Below are 16,480 nucleotides of genomic sequence, written 5' to 3' on the forward strand. Positions count from 1 at the left end.
AATCCATATTTACACAGAAATCACTCATATCATCTGACCCGATTCATTCCCCATTCGATTTCACAACTCCTAACATTATCACGTACAATTCTTACGAATTTCTTTCGATTATCACCCAATTTCGTTCATCAAGTAATTCCACAAATTCATCATAATCATCCAATTCAAAGGTAAATTAAAGGTCTATCACTACCCATGACATATTATCATATAATACCCGTCAATCAACGATAACCCCCCTTACCTGAGTTAATCCGGCAGCCTCCGAGCTCCAAGCTTCTCCTTCCTTCAACCTTCGTTCTCTGGTTCTCTTTTTGCCCTTTTCCACGTTCTGTCTCTTTTTTCCTTTTCACGTGAAAACAATAACCTTTTTACCAAATGGGACCTTTTTACTGATTTTCCACTTTTATTCCAATTATAAAATAATAATCCAATAATAATAATCCCAATAATTATTATTCCAAAATAATAATATTAATCCAAACTTCCAATTATTCAATTAAATTAATAAATAAAATATTAATTTAAATTAAATAATTAGCTTATTTTAATTGGGGTGTTACACTCAGTGGTGTTAATAATTACACTGAAGCAAATAAATAATAAATATAATAAATAAATGGATTGCGCACACGTATTAACCAATCAGAACACGACAACCAATATTTTTGAAATCAAACACGCACAACGGTCATCTTCTTCCTCGAGCCAAACTCAAAAATCAAACTTGGAAATACACTTTTTCAACCAGATTTTTTCATGGAATCCTGTTGCAAATACATAAATAAACTGACATATACACTCATAAGCCATTGATTGGCTTTGAGTGTGGAGTATTTGGCCACGAACCTGAAGAACTCAAATGACCTAGTTCAAAAATTAAACTCTAGAAATGGATCAATCAACGTTGAAAACTTAGGGTAACTGATCAGAAGAACATTTTGACTTGAATGAGAACTTTTTTGGATGATGGGGGTAAAGGGAACTACCTGATCAGAAACAACTTAGGGTGGTATTCTGACGACTTGTCTTAGCTCATATGAGGCTTGGGGAAGATGAGTTAGGGCTTTGGAAAGCTTGAGTGAAGGTTAGTGAAGGGTTCTGGATGGTTGTTTGGGATTGAAATGGTCTAAAACTCAGAAAAGCAAACTCTATTTTTGAAGCTTCAGGTCGAATGTTCAGCAGGGGTTATTTGGCTTAGAATTCTTGTCAAATGAAGGGGACATCTTCCCCTATTTATAGGGAAGGTGTGTGGATGGTTAGGTGAGAGGAAGAGTGAGGTTTGATAAAAAAATGTTGAGTGGCTCGAAGCATGCTTTAAATGGACTTAGAGAAGCATGGAATAGCAATTCTATAACCTTACTTGCAGCTCAGATCACTTTGCCTTGGTCCCTTGCATTGATTTGGAACAAGAAAGGATCTTATTTTGACCTGCTGCAGCTTCCACTTTTTTCCATTTTGGGAAAAATCTGTTTTTGCACACGGGGTCAGGGTTTGCTCCTTGGGATGTTTTAGCTTGCAAGTTGACCTTCAAACACACAAAAATACCATATGAAATATGTTTGGGTACCATTGGAATTATATTGAAGTGGTTTGGTGACTTGGAGAATGTATTTGCAAATTCTGAGTTGGACATGTTTGGTTTGTGCATTAGGGTGGTCACCAATGTTTGAACCAAGGCCAAATGAAAATGGCTCGTGCATTCTGTGCCAAACTTGTGTCATTTGTTCCTTTCCATTTATTTGATTGAATTAAAAAAGAACCAGGTCAAAAGGGTTTATGGTTTGGAAATGGCAATGTGCTAAAGTATGGGCTATGACATGATTTTAGGGCATGGTAGGCATGTTGGACCAGCTTGCCCAATAGAAAAATTGAAGTCCTTCCTCATTGAATTAGGTCTTGACCCTTGAAACAAAGTTAGAGAGGAACTTTTTTAGGACATTTTGCTCTAAGTGTAATTTAAAAATATTGTGAAATGAGAAAGTTATGGTATTTGTAACTTTCCATAGGCCATTCTTGCCAAAATGTGACCAACCAACATGACCTACAAATGGAATTTTGTGATTTCTTGATTTCCAAGGCACAATGGGGAATGTTTTGAGTTCATATGATCATACCATGATGGGAAATAATATTTTTACCTTTGTGGGATGATTTTTGGCCAAGTTTATTGGTCCCTGGAGCTTATTACCTTTTTTAAGATATCACTTGGTTAATAGTTAGGTAATAATTTCTTTTTACCTTCGTTTGGTTACCTTTGTTAAGCTATCACTTGGTTGGTAGTTGGTAATCTTTTCTTTTGAGCTTATTACCATTGTTAAGTTATCACTTGGCTAATAGTTAGGTAATAATATCTCTTACCTTCGTTTGGTTACCTTTGTTAAGCTATCACTTGGTTGGTAGTTGGTAATCATTCCTTTTGGACTTATTACCTTTGTTAAGTTATCACTTGGCTGATAGTTAGGTAATAATCTCTCTTAACTTGGGTTACCTTTTTTAAGCTATCACTTGGCTGGTAGTTGGTAATCTTTCCTTTTGAGGCTTATTACCTTTGTTAAGTTATCACTTGGCTGATAGTTAGGTCATTTCCCCCTTAGTGGAGTTGGGCATTCCTTTTGATTGATCTTTTCCCTGGTGGAGTCTTTCTTTGATAAGTCTTACCCCGTTGGGTGTTTGGTTCGTTTGTTTTCTAACTGTGCATTGGTTTCTTTCCAATAAAATAGTTATTCCCGAGTCGACTCATTTCTCGGTACTTTATTTTCCTTTTCCCTTTGTGGAACCTTATTTGTCCACAGATGGGTACCCCCTTTGGAATTTGTTATTCCCATGCAGAATTTCAGTCTCCTCATTTCTCCAGCAGTTCTTTGTCTCTTGTGGCGCTATATTCCCCACAGAGATCCTTTTCTACATTCATATCATGTCATAAGCATTTTTACGGTATCTTAGGGAAAAAATTGGGTCTTCTGTATTTAAGTCTTTGCAATCTCGTCGAGATGAAGATCTCAATTTTCATATCTCTAAATCGAAGAAACATAAATAGGGGCATCTGTCATACCCTAATTTTTCACCCTAATATCCCACATGTCATTTGCATCCTTGCATAAAAACAAGATGACATCTTGGTCCTCTCTCTCTCATTTTTTTGGGTTTTCCCTTTTGCAGGGATCATCAAGCACCTCTTTGTTAGTATTTTATCTTTATGTTTATATGTTCATTGCTTACCTAACCAATAATCAAAATAGGGAAATATGTTTTGTTTTCTTTAAGTTTATTGTGCAAGGTAGAGCTTTTCATCAATAGCATCAAGCATGGTTCCTCGGCTAGGGTTTGTTTTCGTTCCTCAGCAAAGTGTGTCAACCATTGATTCTCAATGGGCTATCTCTCAAAGCATAATCTATAAGGCCCTCAAGTATCTTTCAATCTCATTTTTATCAAGAGCATCCCAAAATCTTGTTGCTTAGTTCTCAAGAAAAGTCAAAGGTTTGTATGTTTATTTACATGCCTTCTTCAACAAGTTACCTCAAATTTTGAGCAACCTAATCAAAGACATTCAAGAACATCTCATTTTGAGTTCATATGATCATCCATGTCCTTGAAATGCAAGAAAAGTTCATGTACACAAGCTTATTCCAAGAGGTTTGTGACCAAAAAATCAACATTTGAAGTTAGAGTTCAAAGGGTCATAACTTCTTCAATTCTAAACATTTTTGAATGCTTTATTTTGAATATGACTCTTCTCATTACCCTCTATAAATTCTCTTTACATGAAAAGAGTCAATTATGCTTGGGGTATCATCAAATGTTTTGAGACATTATAGGTCATTTGTGGACTTAGTGAAATTTGATCTATTTTCATGTGACTTTACCTCAACTTTCAAGGATTATAACTTCTTCAAGTTTTAACATTTGAGGCTGATTATTTTTGCACAATATCATTTATGATGCCCTCTACAAGTTTACTTCAAAGTTCAAAGTCAAATTATGCTTGGAAGGCCGTGGAATTCTTTGAAACATTACAGGTCATTTTCAGCCACTTGGGACTTAGAATTTTCTAAGTTACATGACCAGATTTTCGCGCCAACTTCAACATGTCATAACTTTATGCTCAAGCATCCAAATGAAACATTTCCTAGCACATTGTGGTCTTTAATATGATGTCAACAAATTGCAAGAAGAATGGGATCAAAAAGCCTCCTGAGCAAGATGCCTCATTGAGTTGAACATGGTGAGTTGGAACTAAAGAAATCACCATGATCAGAAATTTGAACTTCACTAATCTCAATTGCAAGTTTTTTTACCACACGTTTTGGACCTAAACATGTTTAATCAAGTCTCTAGAAGTTAATTGACTCTTAAAACACATGATTTGGCTGAGTTTTGATGGATTGCAAGTCACATTTTTCTCACATTCTGATCAAATTTGTTTTGCACTACTTAAGCATCATTCCACACGTATTTGGATCCCAAAACATTCCTTATAAATAGAGCAATGCATAGCATTCATTTCGAAGCTTTTGAGAGCCAAGAAACCCCTGTTGCACTCTAAAATGTTTCCAGGAAATTGAGCTATTGTGTTTTGAATTCAAGCTTGTTTCAATACAATTTCTTGATTCCATTAGCATATTCGGTCTTCTCTGAAGCTTTTGTAAAAATTCCCAAGCTCTAAGACCTTCTGAAGTGTCCTGACCAGATCGAGCTTCATCAACTTCTAATCATCATTTAGACAAGGTATTGTTGAGCATCATTTGAACTCAAACAAGTTACCACAATGTAGTCTTTCACTCTCTGATGCTTTCCCCTAACTTATGTGGTGTTGATTGATCGTGTTCATCATTTAATTTTATTTTTTGTGGCTTGCTTGTTTCTAAAACTTCTCTGAAATTCTCCATGCTCTTTTTAGATAAATGGATTTTGAGCATGAGGTCGAATTTGTGATGAAGAGGCGATCACATTGGTGGTCGTCTAGTGTTCTGAATTTACCAAACAATGAAAATCCAGTGAAGGACCATCAGGAAAGATCACCGGAGTTTACCTCAGGTCATTTGAGTTTGCATCCACGTTGGTTATTTGATATATTTTGATTGGTCTATTTTAAATTGGATCTCGTGTTTCATTTTTGCTATTTCCCATCGTGGGCCCTAGCCTGAGGATTGTCAGATTTGCCACATCAATTAACGAGGCCAGATCCAACGCTCCGGATTTTTTCTGATTTTATTTCTTTTCTTTTGTTGTTTAAAACTGCTTTTTCTTTAAAAATTCATAGAAAATTCATCTTTTATCAAAAAAATCCCAAAATAATTTTTAAAATTCTCTTTTATTTTTCTTCATCTGATTTTTATTTTTTCACATTTTATTTTCTTGATTTTCTTTTTTTTTTTAATTTTATCTTTTCTCCTTTATTTTAATTGGTATAAAAATACTTTTAAGCATTTAAAATTGATGAAAAAATTATTTTATGATTGTTATTTTATTTCCAACCTCCCATAATTTTCCTGGTCATTTATTTGGTGTTTTCAAGGACTTTATAGATTTTCTCTTTTTTTCCCTTTTAAAATTTATTTTAAAAATATGTTTAATGTATTTTATTTTATTTTATTTTATTTTATTCTTGTTTTACCTTTATTGACTTTTGTTGGCCTTGGATCATGGTTGTTTTGATCATAGGTTTCATCAAACTCAATGGATCTTGGATGTTGATGGGGTGAAAACCCTAATCCACCAAAATGGATGATTGATTTTGATGACGACTTGATCAAACCTTTGATCCAATTTAGATTTGTTTTCTCTTCTTATTCATCTTTTTATCTTCCTTTCCCCTTGATCAATTGGATGATTTGTGTCCATCTTGTTCATGATATGTGGATTGGTGCTTGATGAACTTTCATCATTTCAAATCTACCTCTTAATAAATCATGGATCATTTAAGGTACTTTGGATTGGCGTATAAGTTTGTCTTAGGTATCATGAAGTATTGATTGATGTAATGGACCACTATCCTAGCCTTTATGCTTGATCTACCCTCTCTTTTTTTGTGGCATAGCTTTAGGATAATGATTTATATATCATTTCTCTAGCATGTATTAACCCAAACATTATTGTTAACCAGCCTCAGATGGTTGTAACTTCTACATAAGTCCAATTATGATTGCTTAACATAACGCTAAATTTGACCCGAATTAAAAGCAAGTCATTTTTATAAGTGAGATTGTAAGTCTCCCACTCCCCATGGTATTGTGTGAAAAATATTGTTTCCCTTTTACCTAAGAGAGATAGTGGCATACTCGTTAATTTTATCCAAGTTGGAGCCCTTCTCATGGTGATATAGAGGTCCATATTTTCAGACTTGTGGGTGAATAGTTGAGTGTGCTCCAAAAAATGATTAAATCATATTTCTATTTTCGATTACTAACCTCACTTACTAACATTTTATTGTATTGACTTTACTTTAATGTCATTTATCTTATGCTCTTACTATTTACTTTATGCTTTTATTTTAGCATCCCATATCATATTGTTTATGCTTATGCTATTTTCTCTTTATCCATTTTGGACTTCTTTTTTCTTTTAAGACATTAATAAAGGAAAAAACTCTAAAAAATTGGTTCTCCTGATTCATGGACTTGTGGTTACTATCATTAGTATTGTTGTGGAGTTATGAACTTAGAATTAGTATCTTAACCATTGCTTTGGGAGTTTGTGATTTGAGACCTTGGGATTCATCTGGTACCTTTGATTTTGGACTTCTTTTGAAGACTTGGCTTGGTTACTTTGGTTTCATCTGATATATGGATTATTCTTTGCTTATTTGACTTGCTTGAGGCTTAATCCAAAGGCGGGAATTCTTGCTTGACTTATGTCATAAAGCTTGTTGTCTCTTGGTTAGGTATTTCCTCCATAGCTTTTATTTTATGTTCTAGGATAGTCTCTCTATCTCCTCCCTTTCTTTAATTTTCAAAATTTTCTCTCTTTTTTCAAAAACCTTCTTATTTTAAAACTTGAACCACTTTCTCAATAAACCTTGACTTTTGTCAAGTGATTTTCAAAATCTTTTTCTTAATAAATGCTAATACATCTTACGCATATTCAAACAAATTTCAAAAGATTAAAAATACATAACTCATTCAAACCATTTTGTGCCTTTTGTGCACTTTTTCTTTTAAAACTTTTCTCAGAGTTTAGATATGAGTCATTTTCATAGTTGAGATATAACTCTCATATCTCCATAGTAATGATGATAATTATTTTTCACCTAAGAGAGTTACTGACATACTTGTTGATCTTTATCCAAGTTGGAGCCCTTCTCTGTGGTGATGCAAAGTTCTCATACTTTTGGGTGACTAGTTGAGTATTCTCCTAAAAATGACAAAATGTTTTTTCATTAAAAATGAATCAAAGAAAACATCCTTGTTATTTTTACCACGAACTACGAGGTTTTGATCCTCGATTGCACTTTGTTGGTACATAGGCATGAGACTCAGAAAGTCTTGGCAAACACAAAAATTACAAAAAGATTCGTTTTCTCATATCTCAAATCTTTTGCAAACAACACCATTTTAAAGTCAAAATGCACATATTTTCAAAGAGGTTCCTATAGAGTACTATAGATGTTTAGGATGTTAATACATTCCCTTTGCATAACTAACCATCGGACCCTTATCTCTTTTTATTAGTTTTGTTTTAAAACTTCTTTGGATTTTGTTCGTTCTTTTTCCCTTACCTTTGGAAATAATAAAAGCAATGGCGACTCTTGCTTTGCGATTTAAGTTAATCAATAGCCTAATCTAAAAAAAAATAGCGCTACAAATACATATTGGTATTCCATTGTGATGACATTGCCTTAACAACTTCTTGAATCTTTCTCAATCATCAAATAATGATTTATCATCTCCTTGTCTAAATGAGGTAATCTCATTTCTAATCTTGGCATTCTTGACAGGTGGAAAATACTTAGCTAATAAAATTCAGCTAAGGCATTCCATGTGGCTATGGAATTGGGTTCTAGAGAATTCAACCAACTCTTTGCTCTATCCCTTAGAGAGTATGGAAACAACCTGTTTCTAAAAGCATTGTCATTAACTACTGTATTTTGAAATTGCTAGCTACTCCCAAGAATGGCCTCAAGTGCAAATGTGGATATTCACTGGTAGCTCCTGAATATTGGCGTATTTCTTGTAACATTTAGAACATCATAAGCTTGAATTTGAACTGTGTCATTGTGATCTTTGGTCTTATAATCCCTATATTCATGAAATTGGGATCAAACACAGCATATTCCCTTATGTTTCTTGCCATATCGTTGGAAATTCCAATAATGTCATTATGTGTCATGATTTATTCTTCTTCAAATGGTTCTTCTTCAAAGTTTCCTTCAAAGTTACCAAAGACAATAGCAGGCGGATAACTTCCTGGTAATTAACTAGTAGCTTGAAATCTCCTTAGTAATCTTGGTATTCTTTCTAGCTCAAGATCTCATTTGTATACTGGAGTCAACAACCTGCGCATGTAACAGCTAAGCACCTGTCGTGTCACAAAATTACAGAAAATGTCATAAGTTCAAATGCTCTTTTCACAAAAAGAAACCAGGTTTTATACAAAATAAAAATGTTATTGACACAATCCCTATCAACGACGCCAAAAACCTATTGGGTGAAAACTATATAACGCGCAAGTATACACAATCCACATTAGCAACTAATAAAAAAAGTAAGAATATCATTTCCACAAGGAGTGTAATAACTTTGATTGATTTGCAAAACTATCTTTTGTGAATGAGCATGGAAAAAAACTAACAATAATTTATGGTTGTCACAAGTTTAGATTTTAGTAAACAATGATAGAACTAAGTTTGGTTTAAATAAGTGAAATCATTACTGGAGAATATGTTGGGCGATGATCCATTAATATAACTTATCTATTGTGTGAGTATGATGTGATATGTCGTGTCAGATGAGGTTGGAACGTGATATTATGGTGTATTCATACAACATCAGAAGCATATGCAAGAAAGCAATGAGACAAATTTATGAACGTTTAACTCTAATGCATGTCTGGTTTCTTTTCAAAAATTTCCCTATGATTGTAGCTCTTTATGCCTAAAGTAACTATTCTAGTGAATATGTCTATCCTACTATTTTAAATCATATTTATCACGAGTTCCACTTGTTAATTGATTCCTCGCATCAACAAGCTTTTATCTTTTTCTAAGATATGATCAACCAAAAAATCAGACTTGTATCAGTAAAATGCATTATAAAATCAATCATTGACATCACATCAAATGACACAAAAGATTAATCCATATTAACTTTACATTGTTCAACATAAAATAGTTTAGCTCGTGATGAGCTCAGCACATACATCAACACTGGTTCTTAACTTAAACATTCTTAAACACATAATGAAAAAGAAATGAAAATCTAAGAGTATCTTCTTCATCTTCTTGCAATCTTCAATCAACAAGAGAATGGGTTTTTCACGCCAGATATTGGTGCGTTATAATTGAGAAGAAGAGAAATTCTCTAAACTTGACTAAACTAGCTTTCACACAAGTTTCTCTAAAAAAAATTCATCTCATTCTAAACCTCTTTTCATTTCTTCCAAGGATCCTTTTATAGACAGACTCATCTGGGCTTTTATGAGGTATTGGATAATGGGCTTCATGATTATCCATTAGTTTTGAGCTCATGAGAATCAACATATTCCCTCCATTATTTCTCCTTTGTACCAGTACCAGGAGAGATGCATATCGCGTGCAAGGGACGAAGCGTCTGGTTGTAGACCTATTGTGCAAAGGGGACAAGTCGTGCGCTATAGTAGTTGTACTGTTTTGCAGTCTTTTATCTTCTACTGCTTTGATCTTATGCTTTTACTTTCCAACTCATCTTCCTTCTTCCACATCAACTCTTTATTTTTTCTCCTTCCTCTTGATGTTTTCCATTCCATTCAACATTTTCTTGCCCTAAAGCCTGTTGGACAAGAAATGCATGTCTGGCACGACATAACTCGTCACCAGGGTAACTCCCGCACATTCAAAAACACATAAAATTCAAAAGACAGGGCACCTGGTGTGTACTTTACTAATCTAGCTAAAAACAACAAAATTCAATTCAATATTCAAATTAAAATCAAATAAAGCAGTAAAAATTCAAATGTTAAGGGCTTAAATATCTCACAGCATATGAGTTATCAATTATCTCCATTGAAGATGAGTGATTTAAAAATGAAAGAATGTTTAGATCCAAAGGTTGATTCATCTCCCAAGTTAGCTATGTTTTTCTTAGAAAATACTTTACTCTTACACAATTAAGTGTTTAAATAATAATCAATATAGTAATGCCAACCGAAAGTAAGAAAAACATAAGAGACAAGGGGTTGAATTGTGGTTGATTTAAAACTTTTTTGATATTCTCAAGCATAACGAATGTAGAAATGGAAAGATAAATAAAATAGGATTAAATGATCACACACAAAAATTTATTATAGTTCATCTCGCAGATGAGAGATTGGTTCAATTCTCTCACATTTGGGAGATTTTGCTTATAATCTCCCTTGATTTACAATCAACCACTAATAAAACTTAGTTTTAGATTTCCTTATCACACATTAGAGGACTTCATTTTATGATATTGATTAGATAACAAATTATAATCTTATTTTGAATAATAATAATCTCCTCATTTTTTCGATTCTCATATCGAATGAATTGAATATCAATTTCCCTGATAATAAAAATGGAGCCTTGATTCCTAGTCGTATTAGAGTCTTTAGTAGGGGTGGCAAACGGGCATGCCCGCCCCGTTTAGGCCCGCCCCGTAAAAGCCCGCAAAAAAACGGGGCGGGGCGGGGCGGTCATAGTTGAGGATGCGAGCTTAAAACTTAGACCCGTCCCGCAAAAAAGTGATGGCGGGGCGGGGAAAACTTGCGGGCACTACACTCTTTAAGCTTAAAAATACAAAAATTTATGTAAATAAACGTGCCCGCAAAAGCCCGCGAAAAAAACGGGGCGGGGCGGGGCGAACACATTTGAGGGTGAGGGCCTAAATCCTTGGCCCGCCCCGCACAAAAATGCGGGCAAAACGGGCATGCCCAATGGACCGAGCCCGTTTTGCCACCCCTAGTCTTTAGTCTCTTTTTTTCTTTCTCTGGGTCGTCTCTTGTACCAAAAAAGATTGCACAACTTTTTTAATTAGATAATCAATATAATAAACAAAATAGGTGGTTTTCCCTTCTTCTTTTTTTTCCTTCAATATATGTCCAACCCAATATGCAATTACTAAATTGACAATTAACAAAAAATTGAGAAATTTCTCATGCAAAACTAAAACGTTTCTTTCATTTTTTAAAAGATGAGTTATTCAATTTATGATTTTTTTTTGTTTCCATTTTGTTTCACAATTCTGAAAGCTAACCATGTAACCAAAAAAAAGAACTAACCAGTGGTTTTGATGTCACTTTTTTCTTCCTCACAGCTGACTGGAAATCACAAACAAGAATGAAAGCCTACCTCTAACCAATTTTGTTTCATCTTTCACTGTTTTTTTTGTATGGACGTAATTTTGCTATTAGCAAATCTTAATTACTTTCATAATATAAGCAAGACTCAATTTTTTTTATTTAAGATTTATAAATTGTAAATATAATCTACAAAACAATACAAACACTAAATAGTGTCTAAGATTCATTTTAAAAATCAAAACTTGTTGTGAATACGATTAAATCAATATGAACATCTTCTAACTAGTCTGTCTAAATCCAAAAAATCTGATTCAATCCGATTAAATGCAGTCTAAATTGAATCGGATGATACGATTTTCATTAATGCATACCAAATTTTCTGCACTGTACGGGGAGCTTTCAAAAGAGCCGCTTCAATAGCATAAGCTAGAGACTCTTCTGCCCAGTCTGCTTTAAATAGCAACGTCCGCAATGCATGCAGCATATCATAATCGGGATCAAGTCTCCGTTGCCACCCCTAAATGCAACACAAACTCAAAATATCAGTTCATGTTTAAGCATAAGAATACTAAGAAAATTTTGATAAAAACCATAAAATAATAGGCAGAACTTACCTCAAGAACTAATGTAGTCACTATCACAGCGCAAATATTCCCGTCTATATTGACTTTACATTGCCTAACATGCTCAAGCAATTGTTGCATTCGTTCGCCTGAGTGGACAGCTTCGCCTTCTAAGGACGACCATAACTTAAATGATTTATCAACTTCCTGTTAAACGATAGAGAATTCAGGAAAAAATAATAGGTGGACGCTGAAACAATTACGGAACATTGGTATGTCAATAATACAATACCTCGACGAAAGACTTTGGGTCAGGGCAATTCTGTTGTTTCGATAATCTAAGTGTGCACTCTGCAACACCACGGCCATCTTGAAGTGCGATAGCCTTAAAGAATTCCAGTAAAGATTCTCGTTCCCTCTTAGAAAGTTCGGTAGTCATGCCTACATCGAGGAAAATGACATGAGGCTTTGACTTAAAGAGCTGTACAGCGGGTGGTGATTTCCTTTTCGCCATACGAACAAGAATATTTCCGGGATGCATGTCTGCATGAATAAAATTATCCACCTGGAAAAAGATTCGATTAAGAGATTCAAAAAGGCGAAAAGAAAAGAAAACAAATCACATGAGAATTCAGAGTATTTTACCAAAAGCATCTTTAAAAGAGCGTGTGTTCCAATATGCGCGAGAGAACTTTTGATATGCTCGTGACCTTCAAGTTCTTCAACAAAATGCAAAACACTTTCACCTTGTTCATAGGTTTCTACCAAAACAGAAGGGTGCACTAGAGGGTACAAAGGTATCGGGAATGAAACGTCTTTCCACCTCCGGAAATTGTAGATAAAACGATTAAGATGTGCCGCTTCCCTCGAAAGATCAACTTGAGACATCATAAAAACCGCAAATTGTTGTATGCTTTCATCTAATCTCAACCACTTCAAATTAGGAACAATACACGAAATCTTCGAAACAAGATTGATAATGAAGAAATCCCTTCTAATTGCTTCCGTAACCCCGGGATGTCGGACCTTTACTGCTACAACAACAGGCTTCTTGATTTGCTGACCAGGGTATTTGTACTTTAGTGTAGCTCGATGAACTTGAGCGATGCTACCCGAAGCTACCGGTTCCTCCTCAAACTTTTCAAATATTTCATTCAACTTGCGACCGAACGCATTTTCAATACATTTTCTGCTATAACTAAAACTATGCGATGGTGCGTTGGTTTGAAATTCTGCAAGTTCACCACAGAGATCCCTAGGAAATAGATCAGGTCGGGTTGCAGCCCATTGACCCCATTTAATGAACGCCGGGCCAGCCTTTGCAAGTGTAAGACGTACAACACGAATCCATGTTTTTCTAAATTCAATACCTAAATAGTGAACGAAAGGAGTCATAGCTATGCAAGGAGTGAACAAAATCAGTAAATACATAGCCCTTAGAAACAAGATAAACATCTCAAACGCTTCCAATAGAGCCGAGGTTAAATATACACGTCCATCATTTGCGTGTAAGTACAACAAATCCCTTTTCGGGAATGCTTCTGCTTCGGCTAATTTACCTTGCGTCCATGTGCTTATTATGACAGCAATCATACCATGAACAAAAAAATTTGATTTGACGATAGCTAGACTTACCGCACGGGTAAATTGACCTACCGGAGGTAGAGCCGGCCCTTTATGGAAACGCATCATGTTCCAAAGAACTTGACTATGCTGGTATTTTACAATATTTGCAGGTTGGGTGTACAAGCTCCTCGCTTTGCTATTTGTCAACCGCTTAACATTAGATTTAAATAACGTAAATGGAGTCTGTCCTTTCTGTACAACTCCGATGTATGAGAAAAATTTGTATGATGAGTAAGGGAGCCCAGTTGGATGGAACCCTTCGAAGTTGCCGTTGTTCTGCTTCTGGCGAAAAGAATGCACAAACCTTCTGACATTTCCACTAGCGAGAAGCCTGTAAGACAGATTGAACATTTACTCTTCATATGCTAAAACTCAAAGTCTCAAACAAAGCTAAGATGCAAAATACACAAACAAATATCCGAGAACAATGCAATAGCTAGCTGAAAGCTCTATCCCGATAAAATGCAACAAAACTAGTGCCATAAATCTCAGTAAAAATCTGGTACTTCACTCTCGGACAATAGGTGTGGGTATAAATGGAACAGTGCATTAAAAATTTAAAATAAGCTGAAAAAAAGTTTATGGCTTATTTCATAAGCTAGTTTTACAAGTTCTTCTAAATATTTACATGATAAGTTCTTAAAAATGCAAAATGTTCCCCTACGAAATCATAGAAAGTCATACAAACAAAACTCCTAAAACATTTAGGTTTTGAAGTTCAAAAATTAATAAACAAAACTTAGGTAAAGTTTAGATTTCAATGTAAATTATTTTTTTACCAGAATCAGAATTTTCCAAAGCAAAGTTTCTCTCTAGCTCTAGAATCTTTTCATTTAGGTCCATGCAAACATGTTTCTAAGAGCTATATGCCCTATAGCACCTCCTAAAGAAGAGTGTTCATGTAAGTGTCGGACTCTCTGACACGAACACTTCTGATTAAGTTCAATTTATTCATTTTTTTCAAATTATTGCTAGTATCGACATGTTCAGTATCCATGTCGTGATGTTCATACTTCATAGGCTCTATACTTTACAAGTTATAATAACACTACCAATACATACCCTAAAAAATTAAAGAGAAGAAATTGAGGCAAACAAGTATATGCCAATTGACATTCAATATGAGTGATCCAAACAATTGACATTACTGAAATTAAGATTATTTATACAATAACTGAATGCATGTATTACCGTGATTAATTTGTAACTGATGAATGAAATGAGAGAGTATTTAATATATAAGCATTGAAAATTCAGAGACAGTATATTATTTTTCAAAGGAAGAAAAACAAGAACCTTGACATGATGACGTGGATTTTGGGACGATGAGTTCCGATGTTAAACAGAACATCCTCGACCTGGGTCGGTGAGGATCAGGTGGGACATGGTAGCGTTGACGACATATGTTGTCGGAGGCGCCGTGGAGAGACAATTTGGTGGGAGAGTTTTTTTTTTTGTAAATGTTGCTTCTCTTGTTTTAAAATTGGGCTGCTTTTTTGTGTATAAATCTATCCTTTAATTCATTAAGTTAACTTACTAAGTACACCCTATTTTTCTTACTAGCTCTAAATGAGCTTTTATGCGGAAATTGGTGTTTTTTTACATCTTAAATTTATTTGGTTGTGATTGGATTTCTAGAATAACAATTAAAAATAGAATTTCAAACATTACTAATGACATACTAAGTATTCGATAAATTATCTCATTTGTATTTTTGTATGAATTATTATTGGAGATAGACTTTTATGTATTATTTAGCATTCAATTAGTTGTGGTTAGTTGTTGTTGATCGATTTGTGAAGCATTAACATAGTGTTGTCTTTAATACGCATATCCTAACTTTTTGATAGCGAATTCGGTTAGATGATTTTTGATTTAGGATATTTGTACCTTGTTTCTGCGTCTTAATTTTTAAAACCTATTTTTATCAAATTTGTAACTCGGATCTATTCACGCCCCTCTGGACATACGTCAAGATTATGTAAAAAATTAGGCTAGATTTACCTTTTTTTTTAGATTTTCTTCCTCTTGAGAGGGTATCAGTATAATTTGCCATCTCTTTTTGTGACTCAATCTTTTTTTTTTGGAATATATTATAATTTTATTTTAAAAAAATATATGATAACTTTTTTCTTTAAATATATAATGCTCAAAACTGCAATATGTAATTTAGGAGTGTATAGAAATAAGTTGATAAAATATGTAAATTAGGAGTGTACAATACTAAATCATATGAATAAATTAAACTGCAGATAGAGTTGTCAATTTAGAGGGTGGGGTAAAAAATTTCTAACTTTTAAGGCCCTCAAAATATAGGGGCCTAAATTTTAAAAAATAAATGGGAATGCTCATTACACTCTTATGAGTGCATTCCACATCCTAGAAAATTCAAAAATGTCCTTCATGTGTCTAGAGATACATCTCCCGATAGATAAAAAATCACTCCAACAAGCGTGTTGCTGAGATACACCCCAATTTCAACAAAGTATGGTCCGGAGATGCATATTTGTATGGTATTTGAGTGTATGTGGAGATGCATATGCAAATATCCCCTGTAGTCCTTTAAGATGTATTGGAAGTGTGTTAATTGCAAAAGGGGGATTATTTTGGAGACGCATCTCTTGGAATCCCCTGAATCATTTCAGAGTAGCACCATTGTCATAATATTGTAATTTTTGAGATCAAGTTATATTAAAGTAAAACCAAAGTAAAATCAAGATATATTAAAGTTAAATGAAAGTAAAAAGTTATACATTAATCCAAAATGTCAAGACCATACATAACATTTGTTCGACAATACAAAAAAATAATACATAAAAACATAGACTATTATGTAT

At 34.2% G+C, this 16,480-nt stretch overlaps 1 protein-coding gene and 1 non-coding gene across 2 annotated transcripts; one reads left to right on the top strand and one right to left on the bottom strand.

Annotated features, from left to right (window-relative positions):
- The first annotated feature begins 7,815 nt into the window (after positions 1-7,815).
- LOC127077588 (small nucleolar RNA R71) lies at positions 7,816-7,922 on the top strand. The gene has a single exon (XR_007787381.1). It is a non-coding gene; the product is annotated as a small nucleolar RNA R71 (small nucleolar RNA).
- A 3,667-nt stretch (positions 7,923-11,589) lies between these two features.
- On the bottom strand, positions 11,590-15,128 carry LOC127075293 (uncharacterized). The gene is made up of 5 exons (XM_051016777.1): positions 14,940-15,128; positions 12,663-13,974; positions 12,310-12,582; positions 12,069-12,224; positions 11,590-11,971 (listed from the first exon to the last, which is right to left on the bottom strand). Exons 1-5 carry the CDS (start codon positions 14,945-14,947, stop codon positions 11,786-11,788), a joined length of 1,935 nt encoding a protein of 644 aa, XP_050872734.1. The 5' UTR covers positions 14,948-15,128; the 3' UTR covers positions 11,590-11,785.
- Positions 15,129-16,480: the final 1,352 nt, after the last annotated feature.

Source organism: Lathyrus oleraceus, chromosome 4 (genome assembly GCF_024323335.1).
Source record: "Lathyrus oleraceus cultivar Zhongwan6 chromosome 4, CAAS_Psat_ZW6_1.0, whole genome shotgun sequence".
Classification (NCBI taxonomy): Eukaryota; Viridiplantae; Streptophyta; class Magnoliopsida; order Fabales; family Fabaceae; genus Lathyrus; species Lathyrus oleraceus.

What these genes read in the sequence shown, in the direction of transcription:
- LOC127075293 (XM_051016777.1), bottom strand. An exon ending in CTCTTTTAAAGATGCTTTTG is followed by an intron (nt 12,583 to 12,662) that starts GTAAAATACTCT and finishes ATCTTTTTCCAG; the next exon opens with GTGGATAATTTTATTCATGC. An exon ending in ACCCAAAGTCTTTCGTCGAG is followed by an intron (nt 12,225 to 12,309) that starts GTATTGTATTAT and finishes ATCGTTTAACAG; the next exon opens with GAAGTTGATAAATCATTTAA.